Here is a 15,315-nt window from a genome sequence, read left to right as displayed (position 1 = left end):
GCTCGTCTCTGCGGTAAGTGGTTTAATAATGCACAAAGACATAATGTGCAATGAGTTGTAATATTGGGCTGCTCAACAGATTTCTGTTTTGCATTTTCTTTTTTTTTTGCAGGTAATCGGATTTATTTATGGGATGATCATCCAACAGTTTGGATGGACTGTTTATATAGTATTGGCTGGGTTCATTGGCTCTTGTTTGGTGAGTTTAACGTTTTAAATGAGCTATTGGTTTGGTAGGCCTACCATATAAATACTGCATTTCCTGCAGATAAGCGGGTTCGTGATGTACTAACATTTCACATCAATAAATTGCAGCTTACCCTTCCTCCCTGGCCAATGTATCGGAAAAATCCATTGACATGGCTTCCTGCGCTTCCGGACTCTTCTGGTGACACACGAGAAAAAGCACCCGAGAATCAGAAGAAACCAAGGAAGCACAAGTAGAGCGTTATTGTGTATCCATTTAAAATGACCATATTGATTTTGTGAACTTTTTATAGAAACTGTCATCTTTGAAATACCCATCGAAGCCTGTCTGTATCTAATAAACATAATTTCAATTCACAATAAAGTGTTAATTTCCCCTGATCTAAAATGTGTGTTCGTCCAGATGTGATTGTTTTTTTGTACTCTTTACCAAGTTACCAAGTCACAGATTAAAACCACTAGACCGCAGAACTGCATGCACTGAAACGGTTACTCCTGATCTGTGGTAATGCAATTCGGTGATCTTGGGGTTTAAACCTGAGTTTCAAATGCCTGCTAAGTCGGTTGCAATCGCCATAGAATTTACCTACCTAATACCCCAATGGAAAATGTCCAAATTGAAACATTTTGTGCATATGTCTGTCTGTCACTGATGTTACCTAATTAAGTACGTCGCTCAGGATAAGAACGTTTGTTTGTTTATTGTTATAAATAGAGTAACATCTACTTTTTCCCGAAAAGGATAAACTAAATAGAGAAGGTACTACAATGGCAGCAGCCAGGCTCGGGCGACTTGGCAGCTTTTTAGTTTTTCAGAGCCACCGTATGAGTTAACCGCTTTCGACTGAGTTCTCTCTTTGCAGTAGTCATATGACAGCACGCACTTCCTGTAGAAAATTCACACATAGCATTCCCGGCTGGAGCTTTGAGGGAGACAGAAACAACAGTCAGTCGAAGTAGTTGTCTGGACTCACAATGCTTGCGCTGATAAACCGGCTTTTGGACTGGTTCAGGTCCCTATTTTGGAAGGAGGAGATGGAGCTAACCCTGGTGGGACTCCAATATTCTGGGAAAACCACCTTCGTTAACGTGATTGCTGTGAGTTAAGGCTGTTATTTTTCGGTTAATACTGGGAGCACGTCGCTAGAACTGTAAGTTAACTTGGTTTAATAAAAATACACGGCTAACGTCAGGTATCCGCCCTGTTGGTTACGATACAGAAGTGAAACCAGCAGCTATGCTCATTTATATTGGCCAGTTCATTAACATGCTGCATTGCCATTAGACTAGGATGCATGCTCGATAACGTTATCGATAGCTAGCTGTGTAAACAAAGTGATAGAGCTGTTTGCTTCGGTCTAAGTTGTTAACCAGTAAACTATCAAATGGGTTATTTAGCTACCTGGCTGGTGATACCCAGAGTACATGGGAATTCAGTTTGCAATAGCGAACTACATTAAATAATTAGCCATCCAGTTCACTGTATTATTATCAGTGTAAAATGATGTGAGTGCGGGGATGATCAAGGCGGCGTGTCACTGAACTGCCTAACATAGCTACTGTTTTAATCACAATATTTAATTGATTTGTGGAAATACGGTTTTTGGTGATCCTGCCTACAATTAGTTCATTAACTTGGCTAGTAGTAGCACTAGTTTATGTCTAACAGCGAGCTGACAAATGTAGCACACCAATCGTTACCTAACCGATGTGGTTGCACGCGACGGTTTTTCAGCCTGTCCCAGTTCGGTCTGAGAAAGTTAGGGGAAATTGTGCCGAGTAGTGAGTATTTGTGGAATAAAGTAGGTGTTGTCTTGTATCGAGGACTCACGTTCCATAACGTTTGAGGCAAGGGGATGTGATAGCCGTCTAGTGATCTCGCTACTGGTTTTAACGCTACTTGTCTCAGCCGGGTAGCACTACGGTGCTGAATCATGAAGAAAGGATGCGGTCATTCGCTAGATTGACTTCATAGCGAGCTAGCTAGCTTGGTTAGGTTTACATATAACTTTTCAGTTTATTAGACATTTTAGATTCGTAGATGTCTGTATCTTGTTACGATGGCTTGCAACCGCGAGCTACTTTTATAGCCTACTTAGTTACCTGCTAACGCTAGCTAGCTAATGTTAGCAACACATCATGGTGCAACAGTAGGGAGTTATCCACTGGGTAGCGAGCTATGGCTTAATTGTCACTATGTGTTAATGTGTCTACCTGTATCTATGACGCTAGTTCTGTAGCGATTGTCTGATTAGAGATAGGGACAGGTAACGCCAGCTAACGTATTCATTTTGGGCTGTGAGACAATGTCCCGAGTCTGGGTCACACATTCCCACGTCATCAGGCTCGGTGCCAGTGGTGTACCTCATCGTTGGCTGCACATGGTGGTGTGTGTGTGGGCCATAGACCTTATGAAAATGGTGCAGGCCCTCTACATGCTAGCAAACCTGTATCCACCTCGTCTTAGGTGCCATCACTATGGGCTGTTCCATTACAGTGAACTGTCTATGGTAAATAGTCGTTCCCAATACTTAGAAGCAAGAATATAAATTGGGTTTTTTTAAATGGCAGTTTACCTCAGCTATTATGTTGATTTGCTACTGTACATTGACATACATTTGCATATATTTACGTTTAGAAGGGTAGCAATGGTTTACAGTTTGACACCACCTGTTATTTTATGGAACAGAATTGAGTTTCAGCATACTAGGAACATGCAAGCCTTGTAGTAGTGCTCACACTACCCTATGGAGCATCTTTGAGTAATAGTAGTTTGAGTAGAATTTAGTTAGTGGGTCTGGATAAGGGTTTGTGTTACCGAAACGTATTAATGTAAGGCACATTCATATGGAAAGAAGAAAATGTTAAAATATATTTTCAAATATGCCTGGGCCACATTCTTGGTGAAATACTCGATGGCATTTTAAACAGTTCATGTCATCTGGAAGAACTGATGCAATCTTCTAAAGCCTTCCCCGCTTTTAGTGTTGCAGTGTTCCCGCAAAACGATGTCTTTGAGATACAGTGGTCCCTTTAGTAGGTGAAAACACTATTGGTTGAGAAAAACTGAGAGCTTCTTGTAAAAGTGTGCCAGAAGGAAGGTAAATAGCTGCAAAGGTCTTAATAGCATTTAGGAGAGAAACACTGTATTATGTTGAAATGGGAGACCAAGCAAAAGCTATTCCTTTTATGGCTACCATAAAAACAAATAAACAGTGAAACAGAACAGATTTAAGTTCCAGGGCATTGCCTTTATTTTTTACCGGTGGATTATTGTTCTGCATTTCATATCCCTAATAAAGTAATGGTGTTTGTAGCAGCAGCCCTATATGTTTTAAAGCATTTGCAGTAAATGTTTATTAATATGTTGAATTCCCTGATGAATATTTTTCTAATGGCTTTTGGGAAAATGACTCTTGAGAGTGTAATTTGATCTGTTGAGTCTGATCTAAGGCTGGCTAAAATATATAGGCTAATTTGTTATGATTTGCTTTATCATTTGTCTTCATCCTTTAGTGGCCAGTATGACGTCAAAATCCGGTTGTCGCTTAGTACCTTGTCTGTTCCAGGCAGCCAGCCAGGCTGATTCATGTCCTCTACTGTCATTAGACACTTTAAGAGCCATTTAATGGTGGGAGTTGTGAAGGCGGCTTAGTTTCCTGGCAACTTGCCTGATATTATTGCATTGTTTTAGGCTGGGATTTGATGCTTTATGGAGTCACAGCAATGTATAAATTCAGCCAAAAATAACTTGATCAATAATGTGCATTCATGGTTTCTGAAGCATTGTTTCTATTTGGACAATAAAGGATTCTATGGAATGGGTAATCAGGCATAGACAACCTAACTCTTGTGGTCCAAGTAGAATATGTCCATAGTAGCATGAGAAATGGCATTTTTTATTATTTGTTTGTTTTAGTATGAAGGCTATTTGCCTTCATTCCAAAACATAAAAAATAATATTAAAAAACTAGGTCATGTTTCTCATTTTGGAAGCCACATAGTAGGCTATTTTTTAGTTCTTCTTTTATATACCTTTTAGTTTAATTAGGCCTAGGAAATCTTTTAAAGTATTGTGGGGAGGGTCGGGGGTGGTAAGGTTGTAGCCTACTTCTGCATCCTGAGCAAAAGTGTGGTTTCAGTGACCAATTACAGCAAGGCATTTTTGCTTGGCTGTTTTATGCAATGGTGGTCAGAAGTAAAGAAGACGTGACCATGTTCTCCAAACTGTTCCTCTCATCACCACTGCAGATGCATTGATTATGTCCGTACTACATAACAAAGTTACTTTTTAGACTGAGTATTTCTGCAACCAAATTAACTTATTTACATAGGAATAAATCAGAATTGAATTGCAGGTCAGATACCTCTTTTAAAAGCAGTCCATTCAATCTACAGCTTTTGTTGTGTATGTATTCTTGCTACTGGGCTGAAATATCTTCATATTCAAAAGTGAAAATTGTAGGATCGTTGAGAGAAACCAGAATCTCCAGTGATAAATATGATTATCTATCCTGCAAAATATGAATTCCCTTTGTGGTATCTTGCTCATTTTTTTTCTCCAGTCATCAGTCCAATAGAAGATACAATCTAAGGCTCACAGCTCTGTATTATCTTATTGTCAAGATTAAAAGGTAAATATAAGGTATCCTCAGTTTGTGATGACCCCATGCATAAAATTCACTTTTAAGCTCCAATTTCCAATTAAGCAGTTTACTCTAAATATCTGCTACTGCTGTTACTTATAACTGCTCGAGACTAAATTATTCCATCAGCTCTTTTTAATTTGAGTGTAAAAATGCTGTAAAGTTGGCCAGCCCTTAATAACCATAACTATTTTTACTCAGCATGGAGCCAGAAGAACAAGTTTATGGCATACTTTTGATGCTCTCTCCGAATCTACACCTGATTGCTCAACTAGGGCGAAGATCAAATGAGTATGCATAAAGAGGGGGAACTGCAATCATAAGCCAGTCCTACCAAATATAGTGCATCTTGCAAAACTGAAGTGTCAGAGAGTCTGCCTGTCCTGTAGCCAAAAAGGATCGCAGCTGTTGTATATTTGCTGTAGTTGCAGTGGTCACCTGTCCTGTATTTTAAATGAAGATCCATGCAAATGACAGGAGATGGCCTCTGCCCGTGCCCGTCATAGCGATGCAAAACATTTTCAAGCGGTCACTAAAATTAAAATGAGAGGGAAATGGAACTGACCTTTGTTTCTGAGGCCCTAGAAACCGTGACTCTTCCACATCTTGCATGCTTTGTTTATAAATACTAGCCTACTCTGAGCAACCAGCTAACTATTAAAACAAGTAAAATGCAATAATTTATTTGACAAGGAGGTGTGGACCAATGGCTATAATGGAACTCTGGGTACCACATTTTGCTTTAACATGGGGTGAAGATGATCATTTAGTACCATTAAGTAACAGTTGATATCATCTTTGCATTGTAATGATATGTGTCCACCCAGAACCACCTGAAGAACCCTTATCCAAAGACTCACTGTTTTTGTTTTTTGTTCCCTACCTATATGCACCATACCAACGATTTTAGAAGAAAGTGTAGCATGAATTCCGATATGTTCTGGTGGCTTCCAAGGGTTTAAAAAAAATTTTTTTAATCAGATATGAGAGAGAGGTTAGATGAGTATTAGGCTATCTCATAAGATCCTCTTCATCTTTCTTGTGTTGCCTGGTGAGTTGCTTTTTTGCAGTAGTGCAGTTTGTCTGAACTGTAGCTTTGAATGTGTAACACACACTGGCTTATGAATGACCTCAAATTTTGAGGGGAAGAAGCAGCCTCTGGCACAGATCACGAGACTGACGCACTCACTTCCACTTAGCCCTGGTCAGCTGACCTGGCAGTCATGTGCTCTGGTGCATATAGTACCAGTCCCAGACAAAGCCTCTGTGGTGGATAAAATCAGTCAGACTTTCTTTCAGCCAGAGCAGGAGGAGCAACAAGGCTCTCCTGTTAAAATAGGAAGTTGTACACTTGACTGTTTTACCTTTGTTGAATTAGGCTGTACATTTGTTGTTATTTTACACTGTGTGTGTGTGTTTTTTTTTTTCTTTCTTTTTTGGCCAAAACTATTTTGGCAGGCCATCCAAATAAAGTCAGTATATTACAATCACTGCATGCAGACATCCTTATTTTCATATATAAACCAGTCTTTCCAGAAATGTATTGTGAGCTGATAAGACAAATAAGCCTTCAACATGGGCGTTCTGAATTGATCGTTGTGTAGTCGGCTCTAGGTAGTGCTGGCTGTAAAATTGATTGAATTTATTTACCCTTTGCCTCTTCTTTCAGTCTGGCCAGTTCAGTGAGGACATGATCCCAACAGTCGGCTTCAACATGAGAAAAGTCACCAAAGGCAACGTCACAATTAAGGTACTCTTGTCTGTACTGACCTGTATGTTTTGGAGCAATGGTTATTCTGAGATCCTTCTGGTCACCGCGTAGCATTACTAATGCAGATAGTTATCCATGCAGTCTTCTGCAAAAAAAAAAGAAAAAAAAAAAGGATCTTAATAAACGAGCAGACCAAACATATTTCTTCACTTTTACGCAAATGCAACAACTCTCAAAAAGGTAACTAACCACTTCTAAACTTACAAAAAGTCCAGTTGTTTATCATCTCTTTGTGAACAAACCTTGGCATCAGACGCGGAATTCAGAAAGACAAGGAAGCGTGCTTGGTGTTCCTTCATCAGGCTTGCTCCGTGTTTTTCAGATCTGGGACATAGGAGGGCAGCCGAGGTTCAGGAGCATGTGGGAGCGCTACTGCCGAGGTGTCAATGCCATCGTGTGAGTATCTGCAAGAATCTCAGAGCAGGAGTGCTGATCTAGGACATAACCTGCCTTTAGGCTCATAACTGACGAAGTTAGGATACTGAAGGGGGAAAGCTGACTCTGGATCAGCGCACCTCCTTTTTGTTGCTTTGTGAATATGGTCCTATGGCTCTCGTTTTCCGCGTTTAAATCACAGGAAATGCAGGTTTTTGTATACACTTTCTTTCCAGAATATGTGCAAATGTGTAAATGACAGCAATGTGATAAGAGGAAAGGCCACTAGAGACCCCTCAGGGCATTTTTCTTCATTCCACCTCAGATTGAAATAGCTTATTTAGTCATTGCTTGGATGCAATTTTCAATTGATGTTCAATCCACTGCGGCGCTGAATGAAAGGCGTCTTTAAAATCATTAGTACTGTGGATCTGAAGGGGCAGAGGTGGCTAGCTGCATAGAAAGTTTAGCTGTGCTAACTGCCTTCGTTATACCTTTCGTACAGTAGTTGTGTCCAAACTCAAATTCTGAAATCGGTAATGTGGGTCACGTACTTTACACGTATAAGTCCTGATAAAATTACACTCAAGCTCAGTCATATCAATCAGTCTTGGCCTGTTACTCTCATTTAAAAAAACTTTCTAAAATGAATCCTGTTGTTCATTGCAGTGATGCTGTCTGATTTTTATTCTCAGTTACATGGTGGATGCAGCAGACCGTGACAAAGTGGAGGCCTCCAGAAATGAGCTGCATAATCTCTTAGACAAGCCACAGTTACAAGGAATTCCTGTGAGTATGTGTTTGAGGTTTAACACCAATGCCTGTACTTCCCAATAAGGAAAGCCAACCAAAGCACCACAGTAGGGTTTCACGTGTGTGGATTCTTCAAGGCCAGTGTTTAAGTGGGCTGGCATGCTGATTGCCCAATATCTAGCAATTTTTAACATGTACGGTGAGCTCCATAATGTTTGGAACAAAGACAATTTTTTTTCTTGATTTGGATCTGTACTCCACTATTTTAGAAACAACGTGTATTAAAAAACCCTTGAATAAAAGCTGAGAATGTGCACTTTAGCCACACGTGAATTATTAATTTACAAATCGAAAATTATGGAGCTGACTGTATATAGGTAGAAGTCTGAGGCTGTGAAGAAAACGTTAAATACACTAATATAAAAATCTACCTTTTTTATGACCCATTAGCTGAGTTCATGACAGTGGTCCCAGTTCGCCATGCTTACAGGGGTTGATGTGCAATCTTGAATAACCAACAGTGCTTTATCAGAATGCAAACAAGTCACAAATAATTAACTTTGCTGCACTAAAAGGAACTTGGTAGTTTGTTAAAATCAGCTGTTGAACAGAATAGTTGTGACACACATGTATGCATATAAGGATTTAAATATTGGGACAATTTGTCTAGATTCAGGCTCTAAATATGACCTGCGTGGAAAAGATAAAGAAGAACCAAATCTGCTAATCTGAAGACTGTTGAACAGGCCAGAGAACACCCTTTAAAGAAGATTGTTTCTATTATCGCAACGATTATAACAGATGGCAGACTGTCAGTGTTAAAGTAAGGGGCCTCCTTGAAAAGATTAGGAACTGAAACACTTATTAATATTTCAAAAGTGTGCTGCATTTATGGACGGCTCAAGCACTGACAGTCTATTAATACATTTTTAAGGCAGGGGTACCCACCGCTGGATCTGGTGGGCATTATGGGCTGCTGGTTTTTAGTTTCACTCTATTATATCATCAACCAGTGCAGACCAAAGAAACCAGGGGAGGTTAGGGTTTTATTGCTTTAATTGATTAAGTGCAGAGGAACAAGGAAAACCAGTACACATTATTGGATAATTAGACATCGGTTTTACAGTGGTATGTAAAGTATATTTGTCTAAATATGCTACGTGTTTGTCTAAAACAAGAAAATACACTCCAAGGAACTCCAAAGCAGCTTACAGTGATGTTTCCAAAAAGCTGTACATGTGAGCAGATTAAATGTATAGTGTTTGTTTTTACGTCATGCCAGTGCTTTTCTTTGAACAGTATCAGGTTTTCTGTGTTAGCTGAAAATATTGAGCATCATCTCTCGCAGTGTGATAGGCTAATACGCAAAGCAGAATGGATATATTTTCATGCTGGCACAGAATATTGGCATCTCAAAAATTAAATGCTTTGGTTACATTGTTTCTTGCTGTGAAGCTGTGAAGGTAAATCAGAGAGGACCCCCCCCCCCAAAAAAAAAGAAAGACATAAAATCAGTAATAATAATAATAATAATAATAATTTAAAATAAATGCCAATAAAATGACTGATACTACTGATGATAGTGTAAATGCAACACTTGAGTGCTGCACTGGTGTGCTCCTGGCTTAATGTTTGTTGTGATTTTCAGGTGCTGGTGCTTGGCAACAAGAGGGATCTCCCCAGTGCATTGGATGAGAAGCAGCTTATTGAAAAAATGTGAGTAAGGCCTGGTTTACATGAGGTTATTATTCTCTGTGCTCCTATTGCTGTAAACTGTATCACCTTTTGATGTTAGTTCTTAGCCTTTTTGTGATGAATGATATTTTGGATATCTAGAAGTTTCTGAAGAACTGTCACCTTCACAACAGCAGGTGTCATTCATGCATTTGTGCATTTGTGGGTTCATGGTATACTCTAAAGCAAGACAATGCTCTTCAAGTGATTTGCTATGCCTGCAGATGCTCTGTGCATATCACCTGATTGTTCATTAAAAGATTGTTTAGTCTTATTTTTGGTTTGACCTGTTTCCTATGGTTGCGTAACCTGCACCCAAGAAAAATGCAGTACAACTCTTAATATCAACGTTACAACCTCAGACTTTGGCAGTAAAGAGCTTGTGGTGCTTGAAAACTGATAAGGAAAGAAGTACCAGCATGATATAAAACTGATTTTTATGTTTATAGTTATGAATAAATGCTATAAAATTATTCTGCTTATATGTATCGCCCCTGGAAACATAACATTGCTGAACAAGCTGCTTTCAGGACTAAAGTACAGATGTATGGACTTTTTAAATTGGTTGTAAAAGCAGCGGGCAGACTGAGAATTGATCAGATTTTAATCAAGAGAAAGGAAAGAAATAGAAGACTCAACACAGCCACTGCTTGATATTCTTTTTTCTCCCTGTAGGAACTTAGCAGCCATTCAGGACAGGGAGATCTGCTGCTACTCTATTTCCTGCAAAGAAAAGGACAATATAGGTAAGTGAGGGTGATGAAGAGCACCAGTTGTGCAGTAGATACACAAATGTCGTGTGACATGTCATTGTCCTAGTGAAGCTTTCTGCAGTATGGCCTGATGAAGACTTCAACTCAAAATGTTGGTAATAAAATTGTGGAGCTTAAGTGTGCTGTGTAATCACTGCGATCAGCAGCACCTTATATAAAATCAGTGTGCATTTATTTTGTTTCTTTTCTTAAAGCTTTCAACAGTTACCAATTACAGCATTTGGCAATACAAAGTGTACGCATTTTACATCTCCTTTTTTGTGATTAAGGATATTTTAGATTGGATTTAAAAGAATGTCCATATGAGCATGCTGTGCTATGAACACTGTGCCTCTCTTTCACTCCACAGATATCACTCTCCAGTGGCTTATACATCACTCCAAATCCCGGAGAAGCTGAAGGACAGAACCCTCCATCCCAGTCACGTCTGTTTCAGCCCCTATCCCGCTCACTCTGTGATGGTGTACAGTAGCCCTTCCTCTTCACCGCACTGTCATGTCCCTGTAAATTCTACCCACCAACCCCACGCGCACATCCCCTGGTCCACTCTGCACACTGCTAAAAATGTGTTAGCCTTCAGCCTGCAGTTTAGAGTCTGAGAGTTGTCATGAATGCTTCTTGTGGAGAAACATTCTGAGCTGAGAGACCCAACATCTGACCCCAGCACCAATGCCTTTCACAAAAAAAACCGCCAAATGTCTGGTGCTTTTTTTTTTTTTTTTGTTTGTTTGTTTTTAATATCCCTCTTGTGTCTGTGAGTCAAGGAGCAGGTGTCAGATAATGTGACCCCAGGCCGTCTCGCCTCCTACAGCTGTATCCTAGACATTGCAGGGGGGGAGGGGGGGGGCGCGGTTTGGTGGGATGGTAGGAGAGGGTTGCCAGTCGATACAGTTGGACTTGGGGTAATGTAGTGGGATTCTGCCAGTATTTTGTGTGTGTGTGTGTGTGTGTGTGTGCACATGCGTTTGTGTTTTCTTGTTATTTTGAAATTGTACTTTTGTTTTATAAACCTTTTTGGTTTTATATTTTTGGCGAATGTTTTTTTTTTTTTTTTTGGTCTTCTTTTTTTGTGAGAATATCCCTCAAGCTTAAAACTAGAAAAAAAGGTCACTGTATTTAGAAATATCAAGCTGCTCATTTTTACTGAAGTGAGTGTATATATTTGAGTCTGAATGTAACGGACATAAGGTGCAGCTGTACTGAGTGAAGAGGTCTGGAAGCATTAGTTGTGTTGGTAATTTGCTTATGTGGGATGATGTCTCCAGTGCTGTTTGTGAACCAGAGAGGGCTGCAGAACTCAAGTGCCTTCTGCAAAATCTCTCATTCGGAAGCAAATCAGCATTCCAGGTGTGCCTCCCTGGGCTATACAGTATATAATATAAAAGATCCAGTCGTATATACTCTCAAAAAATAAAAGGGCATGCTTTTTAATTTAGACTATTGTACCTTTGTTGATATCAGGATACTTTCAAGGTTGTTGGTCTTTCTCTGTGAAGCGGTGCACGTATATTAGGCCACCCCAGCTTTATTTAATGCACTTTTGTAAATATGGTAGCCGAAAAGTATGTATGATAGAAATGTTGAAGTTGGTGATGTAAAGCACAAGTTGGAGTGAATGAAATGAGAATAATTGCTTTGCTTCTTGAACTGTTGAAAAAAAGAATTGTTTCTGTATAGTTCTCATATAGCTTTCATTTTTTAAATGAATTTAAGAACAAAACCAGCAATCGGATTGAAGGCACTACTCCGTTTTAAGAGACTGCTTTACAATGTCGTTTCCCGCTAGTGTGTAGCATGTTCACAGCCTTATCTCTAGGCATTATCAACATCACATAACTGCAAAATGATGGTAATGCCCACACTTTTTTGGTTCTGGTTGCCAATGATTGTTTTTCTCCTCCACGGAAACTCTCAGAGATTGTGTTGTGTGCTACACAGATGCCTTTCTTTTAGATCTCAGTGACGTACCCACGTAAATGTCTAATCATGAGTCGAATGCCTCCCATGATGCCTTACTAAACAAGGAAGAATGCAGCCCATCCAAGCTGCCACCATAGTGACAGATGAACAGCAAACCCTTTTTCTTGTCAAGTTACAATATCATATTTCTCAGAGATTTACACTGGGTGGGCATGGGAAAACAATGCAGCCTTGGTCTACAAATTGATGGAGACCTGATCATTACATGTCTTTGCCAGCTGTTCACTAGGATACATTTGGTTGGTTGGCATATTTAGATTTTTTTCAGAAGGAAGAGGCATCTGCTCAGCCTCACTGGTTGTTCTGCCTGTTCTATTTACATGGTGTTGGTAACATTTTTCCCTTTCCAAGACCACTTAAATGTATGATAGAAATGGATCTCATTTCTGATTTTCCTAGGCCTGAAGTTTTAACCCTTCATTATATTAAATGACCCCTCAATAGAAATATTATTCCACCATTTCTCTTTAAACTACCTCAGACCTTTTGCCATATTTCAGCCAGGCCTGTCTTTCCCTGTCTAGCTTGTTTCATGCATAATCTGATTTACGGAAATCAATAAATCCCAACGTAGACTAATCCACACTTGTCTGACTGTGATTTGAGACTAAGCTTAATTACATATTGCAGACACTTTTATCCAGTGATTATCCATGATGATATTAAAACAGTGGGCCCTACTAAATGTAATGTATTAATCATGTATGCCTTTAATTTTTTTTATTCAAAAATGAGAAATCAACTTCTCCCTGAATGAATTGGCAACACAAGTTATACAAGTCACATCAGTATCTTCTATGTTTTCCACTAAATTTCTGAAGTCCTTTTCATTAAAAAGACCCCCTGCCAGTCAATTTATATTTTCCCAGGGTTAAGTCGTGTCAAGCATGTGAAATCATGGGTGGTGGGCAGATTTCCATCTATTTTTTGTACATCTTTAAATAAAATCTGTTAAAGTACAGTGTTAACATTTTGTCCTTACTCCAAATAATGAAAGAATATAATTTCTATATATGCTTCTTTAAGACAGCGTGGGAGACCATCGTCTGACCAAATAATTCCTCAAAGACATAAAACTTTGCTGACAGTGTCCAACAGCTAAAATTGTAAAGTGTCTGATCTCATGAATTTACGATCATTTAATTTTTATTTTCATGTTCACAGCTGCAGATTTGTTGTTCCCTTTCCAATGCCTGAAGCTCAAGTGAATTTATTTTTACTTAAATGACACAGGTCTGATGCTAGTTTTCATCAGTGACTCAGAAAGTACCTGATGCAGTCCCAAACATGCCAGTTTATTATTTTGATCCCCAGTAGTGCTAATCTAGATTGGGCCATCAGCGTATTAAATCAGATGACTCCAGACTTGTGCTGTTTTACAATGAGTGTGAAAAGTTCATTAAGGCCGACTAAACTGACCCACTGTTTAATGAAGCCATTTCCGTATCAGCCAGATGCTATTGTTTTATTTATTGACCATATGGATGGAGACAAATGTAATCATGATGATGATATTAACATTTAGCAGGTCAAAGGAGAAAATGCACAGATGTCACTGCCTTGTCGACCATGACACATTTGCCACTCTCGTTTGTTCTTGTGTGAGCATGTTGTGACTATGCACCACGTAGAATGTATGCTCTTTTATTCAGCACTTTTGTCTGACTGCTCTTTGCTTTGTATTCTGTGCCTAACTGGATTTAAGGCACATGCTCATAAAATGTTATTTTCAGAGGAGGGACCAGGATGCTCGGTGGGGTGGGGCTGGGGCTGGGGCTGGGGGAGGGGTGAAGAGTACAGCAACTGTTATAGTATGTGTTGGTCTCCTTACTGCCTTCAGCATTATACTGAATTCTGATGTTAGAAAAAGAGCAAAGAGGTGTGTTTTACCCCTGTGAATCCATTACTGCATGTGTAAACCAAGACATTAAATTAGACTTTGTACATAAGTCATAAGTGAATGTTTTTATTCGGATGCCTGCTTTTGTCAATTCTTGCCTTCTGGTTGGTTTCTGAAAATGTGTTATTTAAGCTTATTCTAGTCTTTTAAAGATTGTATATGCCCTTAATATTGGTGAAATCTAAGTCTACAGTAAGTGTCATTTAAGAATTAGTTGCAGCAGGGATTTACTTTAAACGCTGATTGTAAGAAATGTGTTATAGACGGTACTGTTCAAATGATTATGTATTTATGGAAATCAAAATACTAATTATTACATACCCAGTTGAAAATATAAATTTAAGTTTATTTTATCATCCTTTTTGTGCAATGAAATGACTACAGTTGGGATTTTTCCATCATTATTAAATATATTTTCTGTCTTTGAATACACCATTTTCCCACACATTTTGGCACGCTGCCCAGAAGGGCTGCAGTTTTTCAATAATACATCAGTCTATGGTAGTTTTTCCATAAACACAAATTTTATATAAAATATAAAAGTTTTATAAGCATAAACAGAACATGTTTGTCTACTGATGAAAATGGACCATTAAGCAAACCATATATAATAATGTGCATAATATGTGTAGTTATGGTTCTGATCACTAATAATAAAAATTTCAATAGATAAACCAATAGCGATATAGTTAAAATAGATCCTAATAGATCCTAAATAGAATAAGTTCCTAAACTCCAGCCCCCTGACCCCTACCCTCCAGTGTATGCTGGTTTTCATTTCAACCACAATTGCTATCTCAGAATTTGTTATTAATTATTAAGTTATTAATTTTCCTTAATTAGGTGGTTCTCATGTTTAGAGGGATTATTTACCCTCTTAAACCACATTAGATCAGACATAGCTATGCATGCAATGAAGATCAACATTCCCATGTTCATTACACTTATTCTACAATATTGCAAATAATTACTTAGAAAAAGGTAAATCATTTTTAACTGATCAAAGTAAAGACTGGGGTGAATCATTAGGCTCCTAATAGGTGAAAACGTGGACACATGGCCACTAAAACCAACCATCTGCAAGACATAGTTAATGATAATAAGCCAAATCTGCAATGTGTGTGTAAGTTTAAGGAGACAATTGGAAAAGAAATTAAACAAGTGTTCAACAACCTA

General features: G+C 38.8%; 1 protein-coding gene across 1 annotated transcript; it reads left to right on the top strand.

The window, feature by feature from the left end:
* The first annotated feature begins 1,068 nt into the window (after positions 1–1,068).
* Positions 1,069–14,188, top strand: arl8ba (ADP-ribosylation factor-like 8Ba). The gene is made up of 7 exons (XM_064298778.1): positions 1,069–1,305; positions 6,523–6,603; positions 6,947–7,020; positions 7,695–7,788; positions 9,401–9,468; positions 10,162–10,232; positions 10,609–14,188. Exons 1-7 carry the CDS (start codon positions 1,183–1,185, stop codon positions 10,656–10,658), a joined length of 561 nt encoding a protein of 186 aa, XP_064154848.1. The 5' UTR covers positions 1,069–1,182; the 3' UTR covers positions 10,659–14,188.
* The last annotated feature ends 1,127 nt before the right edge of the window (positions 14,189–15,315 follow it).

This window comes from Anguilla rostrata, chromosome 11 (genome assembly GCF_018555375.3).
Source record: "Anguilla rostrata isolate EN2019 chromosome 11, ASM1855537v3, whole genome shotgun sequence".
Taxonomy (NCBI): Eukaryota; Metazoa; Chordata; class Actinopteri; order Anguilliformes; family Anguillidae; genus Anguilla; species Anguilla rostrata.
The sequence above is the reverse complement of the archived record's forward strand: the minus strand, read 5'-3'. Positions and strand labels throughout refer to the sequence as shown.